This window comes from Vespa crabro, chromosome 6 (genome assembly GCF_910589235.1).
Source record: "Vespa crabro chromosome 6, iyVesCrab1.2, whole genome shotgun sequence".
NCBI classification, from domain to species: domain Eukaryota; kingdom Metazoa; phylum Arthropoda; class Insecta; order Hymenoptera; family Vespidae; genus Vespa; species Vespa crabro.
This window is the reverse complement of record NC_060960.1, coordinates 9,350,534-9,365,118: the sequence shown is the minus strand read 5'-3', so window position 1 is coordinate 9,365,118 and position 14,585 is coordinate 9,350,534. Positions and strand designations below refer to the sequence as shown.

Genomic DNA, 14,585 nt, shown 5'->3' with positions numbered 1-14,585 from the left:
AAATCTCTGTCGTCGTTTGTTTCGGATTTGTCGTCGACACGTTCAACGAAGAAATCGTTCATTGCAATCGAGAAAGTCGCCCTCCTGCATGCGATTGTCGAACTATGATACTATAGTATTCGAATCAAGAGAATATGTCCGTGCCAATCAACATTTTCTTACGAATTCTTACCGATCCAACAGAGATACATATCGCATGACCGATGTCCCACAATGATGATTGGTTGTTTCTTGATATTACGAAAATTTCCTGTGCAAACGAGTCTTAATGTTAAATAAAATTTTTCATTGTATGTTTCATTGTATGTTTCATTGTATGTACGTTAAATTACATTTATTATATATATATATATGTATGTATATATATAGCGATCATATGTTTAAACATATATGATCATTGGTGTAAATCGAATGGACAATTTTGTATTGTTTGTTTGTTTGTCTCTCTCTCTCTCTTTCTCTCTCTCTCTCTCTCTCTCTCTCTCCCTCACTTTTTCCTTTTTTTTGAATATTATTTTTAAATATCCATATCTATCACAAAGTCTATATAAAAGAAAAATTAAATGGACATATTTAATATAACAATATTTCTTTCGACAAATATGCATTTAATGTTAAAAAATTATTCTACGTATCGATCTATATCAAAATATTTACTTTTTAAATTTAATTATATCTTCTTATACAATTTCAAACGTCAAACTTTGATATTAAAAATAATACATGCGTTTACTACGAAATATATTTATTAACTTCCAACATATATTACTTAATAAACCGCCCGCGGCATATCGTTTACTATTATATCCAACATTATTACAAGATAGTTCGATGATCTTGAAGATGATATACGTATCTATATAAATATCTAATTTTCTCTATTATCAACGACGTAGTTAATACCAATGTTTCTACATGTCGTTTGTGTGTATGCTATGGATATATATATATATATATATATATATATATATATGGATATATATTCACAAACGATGTGAATTTGGTTACAAGCGATTACGAAATTCGAATGTAAAGGATTCTACGCATTAAAACGCGGGAATAAAGTTAAACACCAGTATCCTTCTCGAATCTTAAAAAAAAAAAAAAACGATATTGGATAATCGATAGTTTCGAAAATGAAACTAGTTATTTTTTATATTGCCACGTTTTGGATTATACATTCTCTCTCTCTCTCTTTCTCTCTCTTTCTGTATATGTGTGTATTACCTTTCCTAGACACGAAATTTTAATCTTATTGATAAAAGAGAAAATTTTGTTTCGGAAGAAAAAACAAACGCGCGCGCGATACGAATCGTACGAAATAGAATCGATTTTATTAGGAATCTGAACGTTTTATACCTTTAAATGTTACTTCGATTATTTTTATTCTTGTAACGCATACATATATGTATGTGTATATATATATATATATATATATATATATATATATATTTTACTTCTTTTGTATGACGCCAATCGACAAAGAGGAGCATTGCAATGACGCAATCCGTCAAACCATACTGCACTCAAGAACGCGTCGAAAATTCTACGGCAGAACCTCTTTAGAATGTTCTACACATACGTACGATTGAACGTACGGACGTTGCCATGTTTTAATGTATACGATACGTACGTACGTATGGCCCCCCTTCGTAACGTTTGTTGCGTCAAAAGGAAAATGGCGTTTAGTTCGTGTCGTCTGCTCATTTTGACAGTTTACGATACGTTACGCGTTACCTCGATAATTTTCGTTTAAAAAAAAAATTTCCTTCCATCGATTATTCCTCATTCATAGTTTTACTTTATAATATTAATATTATATTTTATTTGTATAAAGAATTCGTAATATCTTTTATTTATCGTTATAATAAGATAATAAAATACGGTATATACATTTTTTGTGTTCAGCAGTAGTAATATTAGTAGTAGTAGTAGTAGTAGTAGTAGAGTACTGTCGTCTGCTAATCTGACAAGAGCGCAGAATCGGTAATCAGTCGAGTGACAAATGATATGGCGTACGGGTGTGGATATCGAATCGTCATGGGGGTTGATTTATTTGTGAAACATTAATGAAAATGAACATTAGTAGACTTATTTCCGAATAACATGAACGGAAGGTTTTACCTTGTGATATATTCCCGATGATGGAGGCAGAGGTTAGAGTCTGATGACGTCCTTCAAGTATTTTCTACTATAGGTTGCAAATTGTTATGAATATCATATGCAACACGAATGACGTGTGATCTATTGCCAATGTGCAAGCGATAGTCAACGTGTGAATTTCGTAATAATATATAAGGGAACTATATACTTAGTTCTATTGAGTCAATGTTTCATTCAAATTGTCATGTTATGCAAGTATAGATGCAATTTATTATACAAGTAAATATCAAAGTCCATAAGAATGGTTCCTTAATAGTTACATTATAACATTATAATATAGACTGTTTTAAAATATTCTATCAAAGAGAATTGGAATAACCTATGAATGTTTAAGACCTAATGGTTAATATAATCTCTAGTCAGAAAACAGTCTAAGATAAAAAGCTGTATATTGATGTTGAAAATGTGATCAATCTTTGGCATAATTGGTTTGGTACCAGTTCAATCTATGATACAATAGTGTTTCTTGTAAGTAGACAAATTATGAATATATGATCGTATTCGGTTTGTCTATGAGATATATTACATACATGTGTATATATATATATATATATCTGCATATGTGTGATTGATACAATAAAATTGAGTATCTTTGGAATACTTGAATAAAGGAAGGAGTATAATAAAGACATAAATATAGCCAAAAGAACTGAATTTACAAATATATAAATTCCAAATGACTTTATAAATATCTAGGCTGTTTTTAGAAACTACCTTGCAGTACATGGTACATAATTTTACATTGGAAACAATTGTATATATGATGTTTCTATTGAAATATAACAATACCATTATTATATTAATGATGGATTAATAATTTATTAATCACTGCATTAGCTAATAATATTATGGAGCAGTGTAGAGGAAACGATACCTCTAGCATATCGAATGCGACAAAGGCAGATATATCACCAAAATCAAAACAAAAGAAAAAATCTCTATGTCAGATGCTTATGAATAAAAAGACCAGGGTTGGATGTTTGGAAACATCTTATAAAGACGGAGATTCGAATAAGAATTCTAAAGCTGATAATTCACAGCACGAATCTCATACCAGCACAAAATTATCTTTATGTTGTGCAATGACTGAACGCAGTAGAACACCTCCTCAAAGTTTAACCGCTAGTAGATTGTCTCCGACAACTTTAAGCAGGACATCTGTAAAATCAGAAGTAGCTTCTGTTAATGGTAAATGTCAAACAGATGCATTAGTTGAAAAACAAGAAGTTTATATGACATATGTTGATCAAGAAGCTCATGAGAGTAATATAAATAAAAAAGTTATAATGCGAGAAAAGGAGCAACGCAAGAGTACTTACACAGAAGGTAAGACACAGAAAAAAAATTTCTTTTACAGTAGAACAAATATTAGCTGTTTCCTTTCTAATGTTCAGTTTTTTTTTTTTTTTTTTTTTTTTTTTTCTTATTTGCATATTACAGTATATTAATTTTATATACATATATACTCTTAGATAAGAGAAACTATTTGGCTTTATCAATAACAGAATTGCATGAAATTGTTTAATATTTTATTAACATATTATATTTAAAAATATTTAGTATACAATTTATCAATGATATTTTTATTTATAACAACATGCATCCGAAATTGTTTACATGTGATGAGAATATTCCTTTTAATACTGATTATGTCATTCGAGAAATGAAAATATGACCTTCCATATCCCCACCAAATTACATTCTAAGATACTTAATAATGAGTAAAGAGATAGAAGTGTGTCAGTGTGAAGTTCTATCATAGTATGAACAAAAGTGAACCGGTCAGTTGATGCTCAATCTTGAAAACAGGCAAATGTAATAAGTATTGATAACCTTGAGTGTTAATAGTGTTGTTTGAAAATGCCATCAAGGAAAAAAAGGAAGAATTCATTTCTTAATAAATTAACTAAAGTATTTAGGAAGAAAAAAACTCATGTATCAGAAAGGCAGACAGATCATTCTTCTGAAGAGATTATTGAACAAAAATCAGAACTTCAACAACAACCAATAAAACATATTACTGATTCTAATGAACAAATAAATACAAGTGTAAAATCAGATATTAATTTTCCTGTAACACGTAGTTTCTCAAGTAAACATATTAATGATGAATGTAGTAATACATCAAATTATTTTAAAACTTCTTCTGTGAGTTTATCTGGTGAAAATAAAAATTTCAATATGTTGGGAAAACAAGAAGGGGTTATGTATTCTGGCTCAGATAGATATATACATATAAAAACTGCCTTTCTGAAACAAGATAATACATTAAGTGGATTTTATCAAATGCAGCCATCTAATGCTTCTGAAAATAAAATTCAATCAATTGATAAAAATCAGATAAAAATAATGAACTCCTTCACTAAAAAAATAATACAGAATTCAGAATTGAAGAATGATAACGTTAATGAATCAATTACAACACACAAATTTTTAATAAAAGAACTTAAGTCAACTACCCAAGAGAGTAGTGAAGATAGTGACTTCTCTGCAGAGTCTACAGAAGATGAAATCGAGGAATCTTCAGAAGATGAAAATATACAAATGATCAATGCTGAAAGGGATCAAAAATATATAAAGGATGACTATTTTACAAAGGGGAAGTATATTACTTATTTCTTCCTGGAAATGGAAAGGCAATCCTACAATCCTTCAGAAGTTTACAGTATGGTTACATACCATGATACTAACACTTGTGAAAAACCAGAACACAAAGGTATAAATTAACAAATGAAATCTATGCGCTGCTTGAAATTTAATTATTGCGCTTTTTCTAGCAATTTTCATTTTACTATTATGAAAGTGCCAAATTGTCCCCAGTATTTAATATATTATAGTGGAAAGCAATGTTATTTATCAAGTTGTAAGTTTAGTGTAAGTTTATAAAATATAAAGATTACAAAAACATAGAGTACAATAATATGGCACCATTAAAATCCATAATTTCTATGTCCTTCACAATTATCATGCTTATATGTCTTTACCCATTGCTGTATCAATAGAAAATACCCCTGGCATATATATATATATATATATATATATATATATATATATACATATATATATGTATATGTATATGTACATGTACATATAATTTTGCATAATAACTATACTTAAAAATAAATCCTTAATATATAAACAAAGTTAGGATGTAGTGATATGATGTAAGTAAAGATATCAGAGAACAGAATCAATATGAACTTTACACAGATTTTAAAATACATACAAGCGTTAGAAACGTAATAGACTGTAATTGAACCAATTTAATCCCATTAGTGAGAAATTCTGTAATATCATTATCTATAAAATTTCTATGTACAAATGCCTTTTGTAAACTCATATTTAAAATCGTATGTGTAATATTTCAATGTTCCAGATGAAAATTCTTCTTCTGGATCAATGTCTCCAATCTCTATGCAGTTAAGACAAAGATTACTTCACAGAAGATCTGCTGATAATCTAGTAATAAATTCTCCAACAAATTCTATGCGACATTCTAGTCCAGAATCTGTGAAAAGTGTACCTATTCAACTTAAACCTCGCTCTACATCACATGATGCCTTGTCAAAGAAAAAAGATCGTAAGCTGCCTACAACAACTGGAGAATCTACAGATAGTTTGGCAAAACAGGCATTACTTGCTGCACAAGTATTAAATTTAATTCCTGCACAAAAAGCTAGAGAAAGGTATATGACAAAAATATTTTACCTGGAAAAATATATAAATCAATTTTAAAATTAAGTATTTTATAATTACTATATCTTTTTCCTTTTTTTTCCTTTTTTTTTTTTTTTGTGTGTAGAAATTTTCTTCATGGAAGAATTGCAGCTAATTCACTGCTTGGCCCAGTGGAACTTGAAAAAGTATTACCAAATCGTGAATTAAAAATTTTTGTTGGAACATGGAATATGAATGGACAATCTCCGCCAAAAGAACTAAATGATTTTATGTTACCTTCAGAAATAGAAACAATTCCTGATATGTTAGCTATAGGAACTCAAGAATCATGCTCTGAAAGAAACGAATGGGAAGCTGCTTTGCAGGAAACATTAGGGCCTTCCCACGTTCTATTAACTAGTACAGGTCTTGGAACACTACATTTGGCCCTTTTTTTGAGGAGAGATCTTATTTGGTTTTGTTCTGTACCTGAAGATGATAGTTTTTCTACTAGAACCGGAACAGCATTTCGAACTAAAGGGGCTGTTGCTTTGGCTCTAATGTTGTTTGGTACAAGTTTCCTTTTTGTCACGGCGCATTTAACAGCTCATCAGGATAAAGTCAAAGAACGAGTGAATGATATCAAAAGAATTGTTAGAAATTTGGATCTTCCTAAAGACTTACCTACAAAACATAAAAGCAAAGGTGCACAATTTTTGGAAAATTATTTGCGCTCTTCTAACTATTTATATATATATATATATATATATATATATATATATATAAATTATTATGTGTTAAAATTTATTATTTTAGATGTTACTCAAAATTTTGATTGCGTTTTTTGGTGCGGAGATTTAAATTTTCGTTTGGCTCAACCGAGAGAGGAAGTAATTCAATGGATTACAGACACATCTTTCCCGCAACAAGTTCCAGTAAATTTACAAAAGGATCAATTAAAAACAATACTTAACGAAGGTGCAGTACTACGTGGTTTTGAGGAAGCAGCAATTATGTTTCCTCCAACTTACAAATATGATCCAGGCACACAAAACTTTGATTCAAGTAGTAAGCAACGTACTCCCGCATATACGGATAGAATTCTTTTTAAGGGGAAGGGTCATACAAGGGGATATATTAGACGAGTTAGTCATGAAAGTGCTAGTTCGCATAAAGACGGTGCTATAGAATGCTTAATATATGATTCTGTTCCAAGTATTTGCACTTCAGATCACAAGCCTGTATGGGGTGTATTTAAAACAACTATAAGACCTGGAATTGATACGTAAGTGTTTTAAATTGTATTATATTTTTATAATTATATCAATGAATGTTTATATGTATTTTTTCTTTCAGGATACCTCTTGCAGCTGGTTTATTTAATCGTGATATATACATAGAAGGAATTAAAAGACGTGCAGCAGCAATGGATGAGTCTCAAGGAACTTCAAAAGTTTGCTCAATTCAATAATTATGGTACTATTTATAAAATTGCCTAGTAATTTAATATTACTAAAAATGTTCGACTCATGAGTCATGGATAAAAGAAAAATTTATATAAAAATTACCATGTCACACACAGGTGGAAATACAAAATTTCTTATACATTCTTCAGTTTTATATACAAAAATGTTTTGTATCTATATCGATCACTTTTTTAAAAATATAACCAAGAATTGTTTATATAGACAATTATATATAAATTGCTGTCTGGTAAACGGCGCAAATGAATATTCTAGTCACAAAAAATATTATATATAGTATGTTTTTTTATTAAAATAACAATGTCACATCTAAATGATTGACATATTTGGTGCTAATAATATGAACATTACAAAATTAGAAGAGATGGCATTTTTTGTCATTCCTTGCCTAATTTATGTTACTGCAAGAAAAAAAGGAAAAACTATTTTTAAATAATCAGTATATGATTATGAGCAGTGTTCAAACGTGATCTTTGGATTAATGAAATTTATAAAGCTTCCTCTTATTATTTCAACATGTGCATGAGTAATTAATTAATTCTTGAGATTATGCATTGCACGGTATGATTAGATTATTTGTAATAATATATGTTAAAGAATGGATTTACAAATGACATGGTATACACATTTGAATAATTAATATTAATGTTTTATTTAACTATTGTTTTTTCTCTTTTTTCTTTTTTTTTTTTCTTGGCTTCTTTGTTTTTAGCTTTGTTACCATCTAAAAGCATTTTTTATTATGCCGTTATTTCTACTGTATGAAAGAAAAAAGCAAAAAAAAAAAAAAGATACTGTAGTACTCAATATAGACTAATATACAGGGTTTATAATATACTTCAGTGCATAGAATTAATTGATAAGTTACAAAATATCAAAGCGGTATATAAAGGCATATTTCAAACAAATTTGAAATTTACATTTAAAAAAAATTGTATTTATTCGTAATATGTTATATCACTGTGTTTGATTAAGTATTTGCATAAGTATATAGCACAAAATTTCTAATAAGGATATAATACAAATCATGTTAATCAAGTTCTTTTATTATTTCCTAGAAGTAATGAACAGTAAAAATTATAACATAAAATACTGAGATAAGGTGATAGTTAACGCTTCCATGATGTTTTATAATTTTTCTGCATAGCTGTTCTTACTTCTAGGTACAGTTCTTAATTATTATCTCACCGCATAATTCTTATTTAATATAATTTTGATCCATTATTATAAAAGACAGACGTTGAGTTATAAGTTATACGAAGTAATATCCACACTCTATTAACAATATTTTACAGTATTTAGTAGAAAGACTGTGTTTTACAAACAAAATATATTAAGACAAAATTAGTCTTATATTAATTTAATACGCGTTAATAACTTTACGATTATTCCAAAGATATTTCAAAAGAGATGCCTTCATAGTAATTTCAATTTACAAAATAATAATGGGGATGTAATATGTTTCAATTTATTATTTATTTTATCTAATATACATATAGATATATTTATTAACTTAGACGTGGTAATTAGTATTGTTTATAATTATGAACGCTCGCATATAGATCTTTGCTCTATTCACTTTGCTGTTATAAACATTATTTACTCGATTGCATCTTAAACTTAGATCAATGTAGAAAATTGTCCCTTTTATGTTATCAATAATTAATAATAATATTGATGGAAAATATGGACCATAGTTAAAAGTCTCAGGGCTTGTAACCGTACCAAAATTTAATAAAGGTTAATTATTATTCCAGATTATTTTAATCTTTATTAAAGCACATCCAAGAACTATTATGATTTCGACGTTAAATAATATAAACAGTTTGATCATTCTAATTATTCGTCGATCGTATCGTCAAACATAAATGCATATATATAAATATATACGTGACATACACACACATATATCTATATATGTCCACACTTAATTTACTTATTCGAGTAAAAAAAAAATCGATGAACACTCGATAATAAGAATCTAAATTCCATTGTACGATTTCATTGAGTTTTTTTTTATTTTTTTTATTATTTTTTTTTTTTTTTTACATAACGTGCAATATGGCAACACGTGGAAAAATTTCTTGAAAGTGTTATATAATACGTGTGTGTTGCGTACGTATATATATATATATATATATACACACATATACTTATAAATAAAAAATCACAAATAATACTTTCGCGCAAAAAGTATCCAAAGGATAAAAAAAAAAAAAAAAAGGATGGGCCAACAATAGATCTGATGTTTTTATTGTTGTTATTGTTGTTCTTAATCGAGTAAATAAAAATACTTAGGTATTAAAATTTAAATGTGTAGCCATGATACGTGTAAAAAAATTCTCTTGAAGATCAATATCAGAAATATTTATGTAATCGATAGATAGAATGATATTATCTATAAATTGTATACGTATACATATGTAGATATCGTAAGTGAAGTATAAATTTTCTTAAACGTGACAATGTAGATCTTTATTAGAATGAATGATATTTTACTTTGGCACGGTTACAAATCCTGCGATAAATCTCAAAATAAACGCTTAGATTTTCAAAATAATTTGACAGATTTCTTTTCGTTTGTTTTCTTTTTTTTCGTTCTTTCCTTCTTTTTTTTTTTTTTTTTTTTATTTACTTTTTTCCTCTTTCTTTTTTTCTTTACTTTTTTTTTTTCTTTCTTTTTTTCTTCTATACTGGTTTTTCCTTCTTCTTTTTTCTTTTTCTTTTCTTTTCTTTTCTTTTTTTTTTTTTTCCAAGCAATTCCCACGTCGTGTTATCATCACGTCATTTAATGTGTTACATAATTCACTACAATTAAACGACATATAAGCATACCTTCTTAGCAGATATATAACAGTATATATATGTTGCCATTCTAAAGTGCCTAATTCAATATATTTCTTTTTCTAGTTTTTATACCTTGATTTGAATGAAAATAAAAAAATAGGAAAGAAATAAAGAAGAAAAGAAAAGAAGAAGTTTACTGGAACAACAAATGAAAGAGAAAAGGAAAAAAAAAAAAAAGAAAACAAAAAAGTAGTATAATTTTTTTTTTTATAATTTAACACATCTTATCCTACTTATCTCGTGCAGCTTGCCTTAACTATGCCTTATCTGGATATACATATTTGTAGTTATTTATAAATTTACGTACGTACGTACGTACGTATATACGTAATGTATGTATGTTAGTATGTATGTACATTAGTATGTATGTATGATGTATGTATGTATGTATGCATGTATGTATGTGTGTATGTATGTATGTACAATTTCGAAAAATATCGTATTTCGTCAATATATCTTATTGATATCCTTTTCAGATCGAGAACGTATATATGTCTGTTTGTATGTATTTCTTAAAATATCCAGTGAATCATGATAAATTAAAAAAAAAAAAAAAAAAAAAAAAATATATATATATATATATATATATATATATATATAGTGATTTAGAAAATAAATTTGAATTTTGGTTTAATCGATTTCTAATATATAATATGTACTGTAAAATTTCTTATATATATACACACAAACACACACATCATGTTTATCATTTAAAAATTAAGATTATATCTAAATATCATTCACTTCTTCACAAGTAATGCGACAAATATTTTTTAATAATCTAATATTTTATATATATATATATATATATATATATATATATATATATATATATACATATATATATATATATGCATACACTATTGTCTTTTTTCTTATATATTAATATACTATATTATATTATTTAGATCTATATTGTATGATTCATTAGAAAATTTATGTATAACATGTAAATTTCTTTTTATTTTTTATATTAAGAAAAAGATAATAGGAGATCTTGTAAAACAAATGGTATTACTTTTATCTAAAGATTTCTTAATTAAGTATTTAATAAATATATAATGAAATAATAATGGAAATGTTACAGAAAATATCCAACATTTCCATTATTTTCTTATGGTTTTTTTTATTTTTAAATACATATACATATGTGTATATGTGTCGTACGATGAACGTATGTATATATATATATATATATGTAAGAGCATAACAAAAGACGTGTCTCTCACCGAGGACAAAATGAATTTATAGTTGTATGGATTGCTCTTCTTCTTGACATCCGTGAATGTATGAGTATTATTTACATATATATGTAAATAAAGTCACACAATAATGCGTTTGTGTGCGCGGAGCTATTTGAGAAACGTAAAAAGAAAAAGAAAATAGGAATACAGGCAGATTTTTAAAGTATATTATCAATTATGTTTCGTTAAGTTCGATTGGAATATTGACACACGCCTGATTTATGTCACTTTTGTAATTTGTATTACTGGGTCGTTTTTGTTTAATTATCCTTATATTCTGTGATAAAATTTAAAAAAAGAATGAAAAAGAAAGAAAGAAAGAAAGAAAGAAAAGAATGATACGAAATGTCTTTTTACAATTGATTTGTTGTCATTATTGATTATATTAGAAAATTTAAATAGATTTCCATACTATAGCATTAAAATCTAATGGATTCTCTATGAATCTAAAAAATTTATTTGTACGATAATTTATTTGTATTATAATTGTGTCCCAATAAGATTTTCGAGAGGTATGAAATAAAAGGAATAATAACTGAATGATCCTTTTCTAAGTCAACAAGTACGCATATACACATATATTTATTATTATTATTATTAATATTATTATTATTATTATTATTATTATTATTATTATTATTATTATTATTATTATTATTATTGTCATTCGATGTTAATAAAAACTAATGGAGAATTAATTATTCAAGTTTCCCGCTTTTTCAATATAAACAAAAAACAAATGTAATGATATAGAACGACCAATAGAAAGAGTTTAATGAATCAATGGAAAGGTTAGGTTAAAACATTTGAAAGTGTTGAACGATTCCCTGGAGATTTTTATGCATGAAATGAAGATATACATTGTGTAAATAGATCTATCGTGATATAAGTGAACATAAATAAAAGAGAGAGAGAAAGAGAGAGAGAGAGATAAAAAAAGAGACAAAGAAAAATTCGCAACTCGTTAAGAATAAAAAGAATAAATTTACTTGGAATTCAATGTTTATTTATTTATCATTGTGACGCTTGCTTTGACAGTTACACACAAGTATAGAACCCGACAAATAATTTTGTGGTCGTTCAATTTCCGTTAACAAGATTATATCGTAAAATACATGCGATATGGATTTTTTACCGTATGTATGCACACTTTATATTTATCAAATTTAATTCTTCAAAAATTTACACGAAATATTCATTACGATATATAATCTAACCTAAATTTTATGTAACTAAATTAACAGAATGTGCGGGAATATACGATTAATGTGATTATTTTTCTTGAAATTATTATCATTATTTTCATGGATTCTATTAATTGAATTTTACAGAAGTCGTTTAAATATTTATAACATTTTTTTTTTTTTTTATTCAATTTGATCGTTTATTAATACAATTGAATATTATTTAATTGAATAATAGATAAATACTGATATATCTTATTTATGATTTCATTTTTGTCGTTTATTCTATTATGCTAAAATATTATTTAATGTTAATAATAATAGAACAACTTCATCATTATTTTGGAAAACGGTGAGATTGGAAACGTTCAAAGATTGGCCTTATCAATCTTCCGAAGATACTTGTAGTCCAGAACGTATGGCTTCTGCTGGTTTCTTTTCCAAAGCAACAAAGGAAGAACCAGATTTAGTAGAATGTTTTATTTGTTCTAAGCAACTTGATGGCTGGGAACCTACCGATGATCCATGGTTTGTATTTTATTGATAATATGCTTTTGTTAATGTTATTCATCTTTTTATCATCATTTATGGATTTTAGGAAAGAACATGAAAATCATCAACCCTCGTGTGCATTTGTAAAACTACAAAAACAAGACGAATGCCTATGGACCGTTTATGAATTATTCGAATTAATAAAAGCATATAATTTAAAGGAATGCGTAAGTTTAAATATATTTTTTCAATGTGTATTATAAATGAAAATGTATTGTGATAGATATTTCTAATGATAAATAATACACAGAAATAATTTTTTGTTTTTATCTAACAAATAGTATAGATGAATTTTATTAATTGTAAATATTCTTATTAAGTAAAAATTTTTTTTTTTTAGGAATGTGAATTAGAAAACGCCAAAACTAAAGTAAAAAATGAGGCAGCTAAACTTGCTGAGGAAATACCATTATTGTTTAAAAGTATAAGAAAAGGTAAAAGAGGAGGAAGTAAAGTTGATGGTGATTAAGCATATGACATTGTTTTTTTTCTCTTTTATATAAAATTTAAATTATATATTTTCTTTATAATAAAATGTATTAATATATGTATATATATATATATATATATTTTTTTTTTTTTTTAATCTAATACTAATAACACATCTGTAGGAAGTTAATATATCTTATATTTTTATGATTAAGAAAATAGAAAGATTCAACGTGGTCTGATTTTTATGTATTCACGTGGATCGAAGTAACGTGGATATATAACTACGTTAGAGACATAAATTTCAGAAACATCTGTATATGTATTACGTATCGCGATTTCTTCGTCAGAAATTAATTAATATTTTATAACATATTAACTTTATCCTGTGAAATATCGAGAAAAGTATTTTTTTTTCTTTTTTTTTTTTTTTTTTTTTTTAATAAATATTAACTGATATTTATTATCTTTTGGTAGATATAATTATATACTTACGACATAATCCCGATACATAAATGAAAACGATAGATTACCTCATCTTTATGTACTGTAATCTTTCGAGTAGTTGTTTGTTACATTACCAAATCTTTTCATTGTTTCCGATTACATTGTAGTTGTTATCTGAAAGAGAAAGAGAGAGAGAGAGAGAGAGAGAGAGAGAGAGAGAGAGAGAGAGAGAGAGAGAGAGAGAGAGAGAGAGAGAGAGAGAAAGAGAGAGAGAGAGAGAGAGAGAGAGAGAGAGAGAGAAATAGCTTATGGTTATTACAAAATGTATGTTTCCTCTTTACTATATACATAAAAATTTATATTTAATAGCATATTAACACAAGTGAAACTTATCTTGCTTTAGGGTATGCATCGCTGACGAAGCGGTCAGCGAACGTTTTTCTTAGAAAGCTCATAAACGATTATGCATCTTGGTTGATAGTCCAAACGAACCTTTCCCGTATTATTCGTTTGTTTCTTTTGTCATGTTCGTGTCGCGAATCAAGCATTCACTTTGATGAATCTTTAAGGAAAGTTTC

At 27.1% G+C, this 14,585-nt stretch overlaps 2 protein-coding genes across 4 annotated transcripts; both read left to right on the top strand.

Moving 5' to 3' along the window:
• Positions 1-1,478: 1,478 nt before the first annotated feature.
• On the top strand, positions 1,479-9,062 carry LOC124424844 (inositol polyphosphate 5-phosphatase E). 3 transcript variants are annotated; one of them, XM_046964379.1, is made up of 6 exons: positions 1,479-3,489; positions 4,658-4,879; positions 5,540-5,849; positions 5,966-6,525; positions 6,637-7,105; positions 7,177-9,062. In XM_046964379.1, the coding sequence occupies exons 1-6, from the start codon at positions 3,012-3,014 to the stop codon at positions 7,289-7,291; spliced, it is 2,154 nt and encodes a 717-aa protein (XP_046820335.1). In that variant the 5' UTR covers positions 1,479-3,011; the 3' UTR covers positions 7,292-9,062. The 3 variants fall into 3 exon arrangements, with proteins under 3 accessions (XP_046820335.1, XP_046820336.1, XP_046820333.1); XM_046964380.1 differs by lacking the exon at positions 4,658-4,879 and having other exon boundaries at positions 1,481-3,489; XM_046964377.1 differs by lacking the exon at positions 1,479-3,489 and having other exon boundaries at positions 3,636-4,879.
• A 3,082-nt stretch (positions 9,063-12,144) lies between these two features.
• Positions 12,145-13,682, top strand: LOC124425038 (baculoviral IAP repeat-containing protein 5). The gene is made up of 4 exons (XM_046964803.1): positions 12,145-12,531; positions 12,904-13,107; positions 13,178-13,298; positions 13,472-13,682. Exons 1-4 carry the CDS (start codon positions 12,518-12,520, stop codon positions 13,598-13,600), a joined length of 468 nt encoding a protein of 155 aa, XP_046820759.1. The 5' UTR covers positions 12,145-12,517; the 3' UTR covers positions 13,601-13,682.
• The last annotated feature ends 903 nt before the right edge of the window (positions 13,683-14,585 follow it).

Coding starts and splice junctions, on each gene's coding strand:
- LOC124425038 (XM_046964803.1), top strand. Junction 13,108..13,177: donor GAACCTACCGATGATCCATG/GTTTGTATTTTA, acceptor TATGGATTTTAG/GAAAGAACATGAAAATCATC. Junction 13,299..13,471: donor CATATAATTTAAAGGAATGC/GTAAGTTTAAAT, acceptor TTTTTTTTTTAG/GAATGTGAATTAGAAAACGC.
- LOC124424844 (XM_046964377.1), top strand. CDS start 4,024: ATGCCATCAAGGAAAAAAAGGAAGAATTCATTTCTTAATAAATTAACT. Junction 4,880..5,539: donor TGAAAAACCAGAACACAAAG/GTATAAATTAAC, acceptor TCAATGTTCCAG/ATGAAAATTCTTCTTCTGGA. Junction 6,526..6,636: donor TACAAAACATAAAAGCAAAG/GTGCACAATTTT, acceptor TTATTATTTTAG/ATGTTACTCAAAATTTTGAT.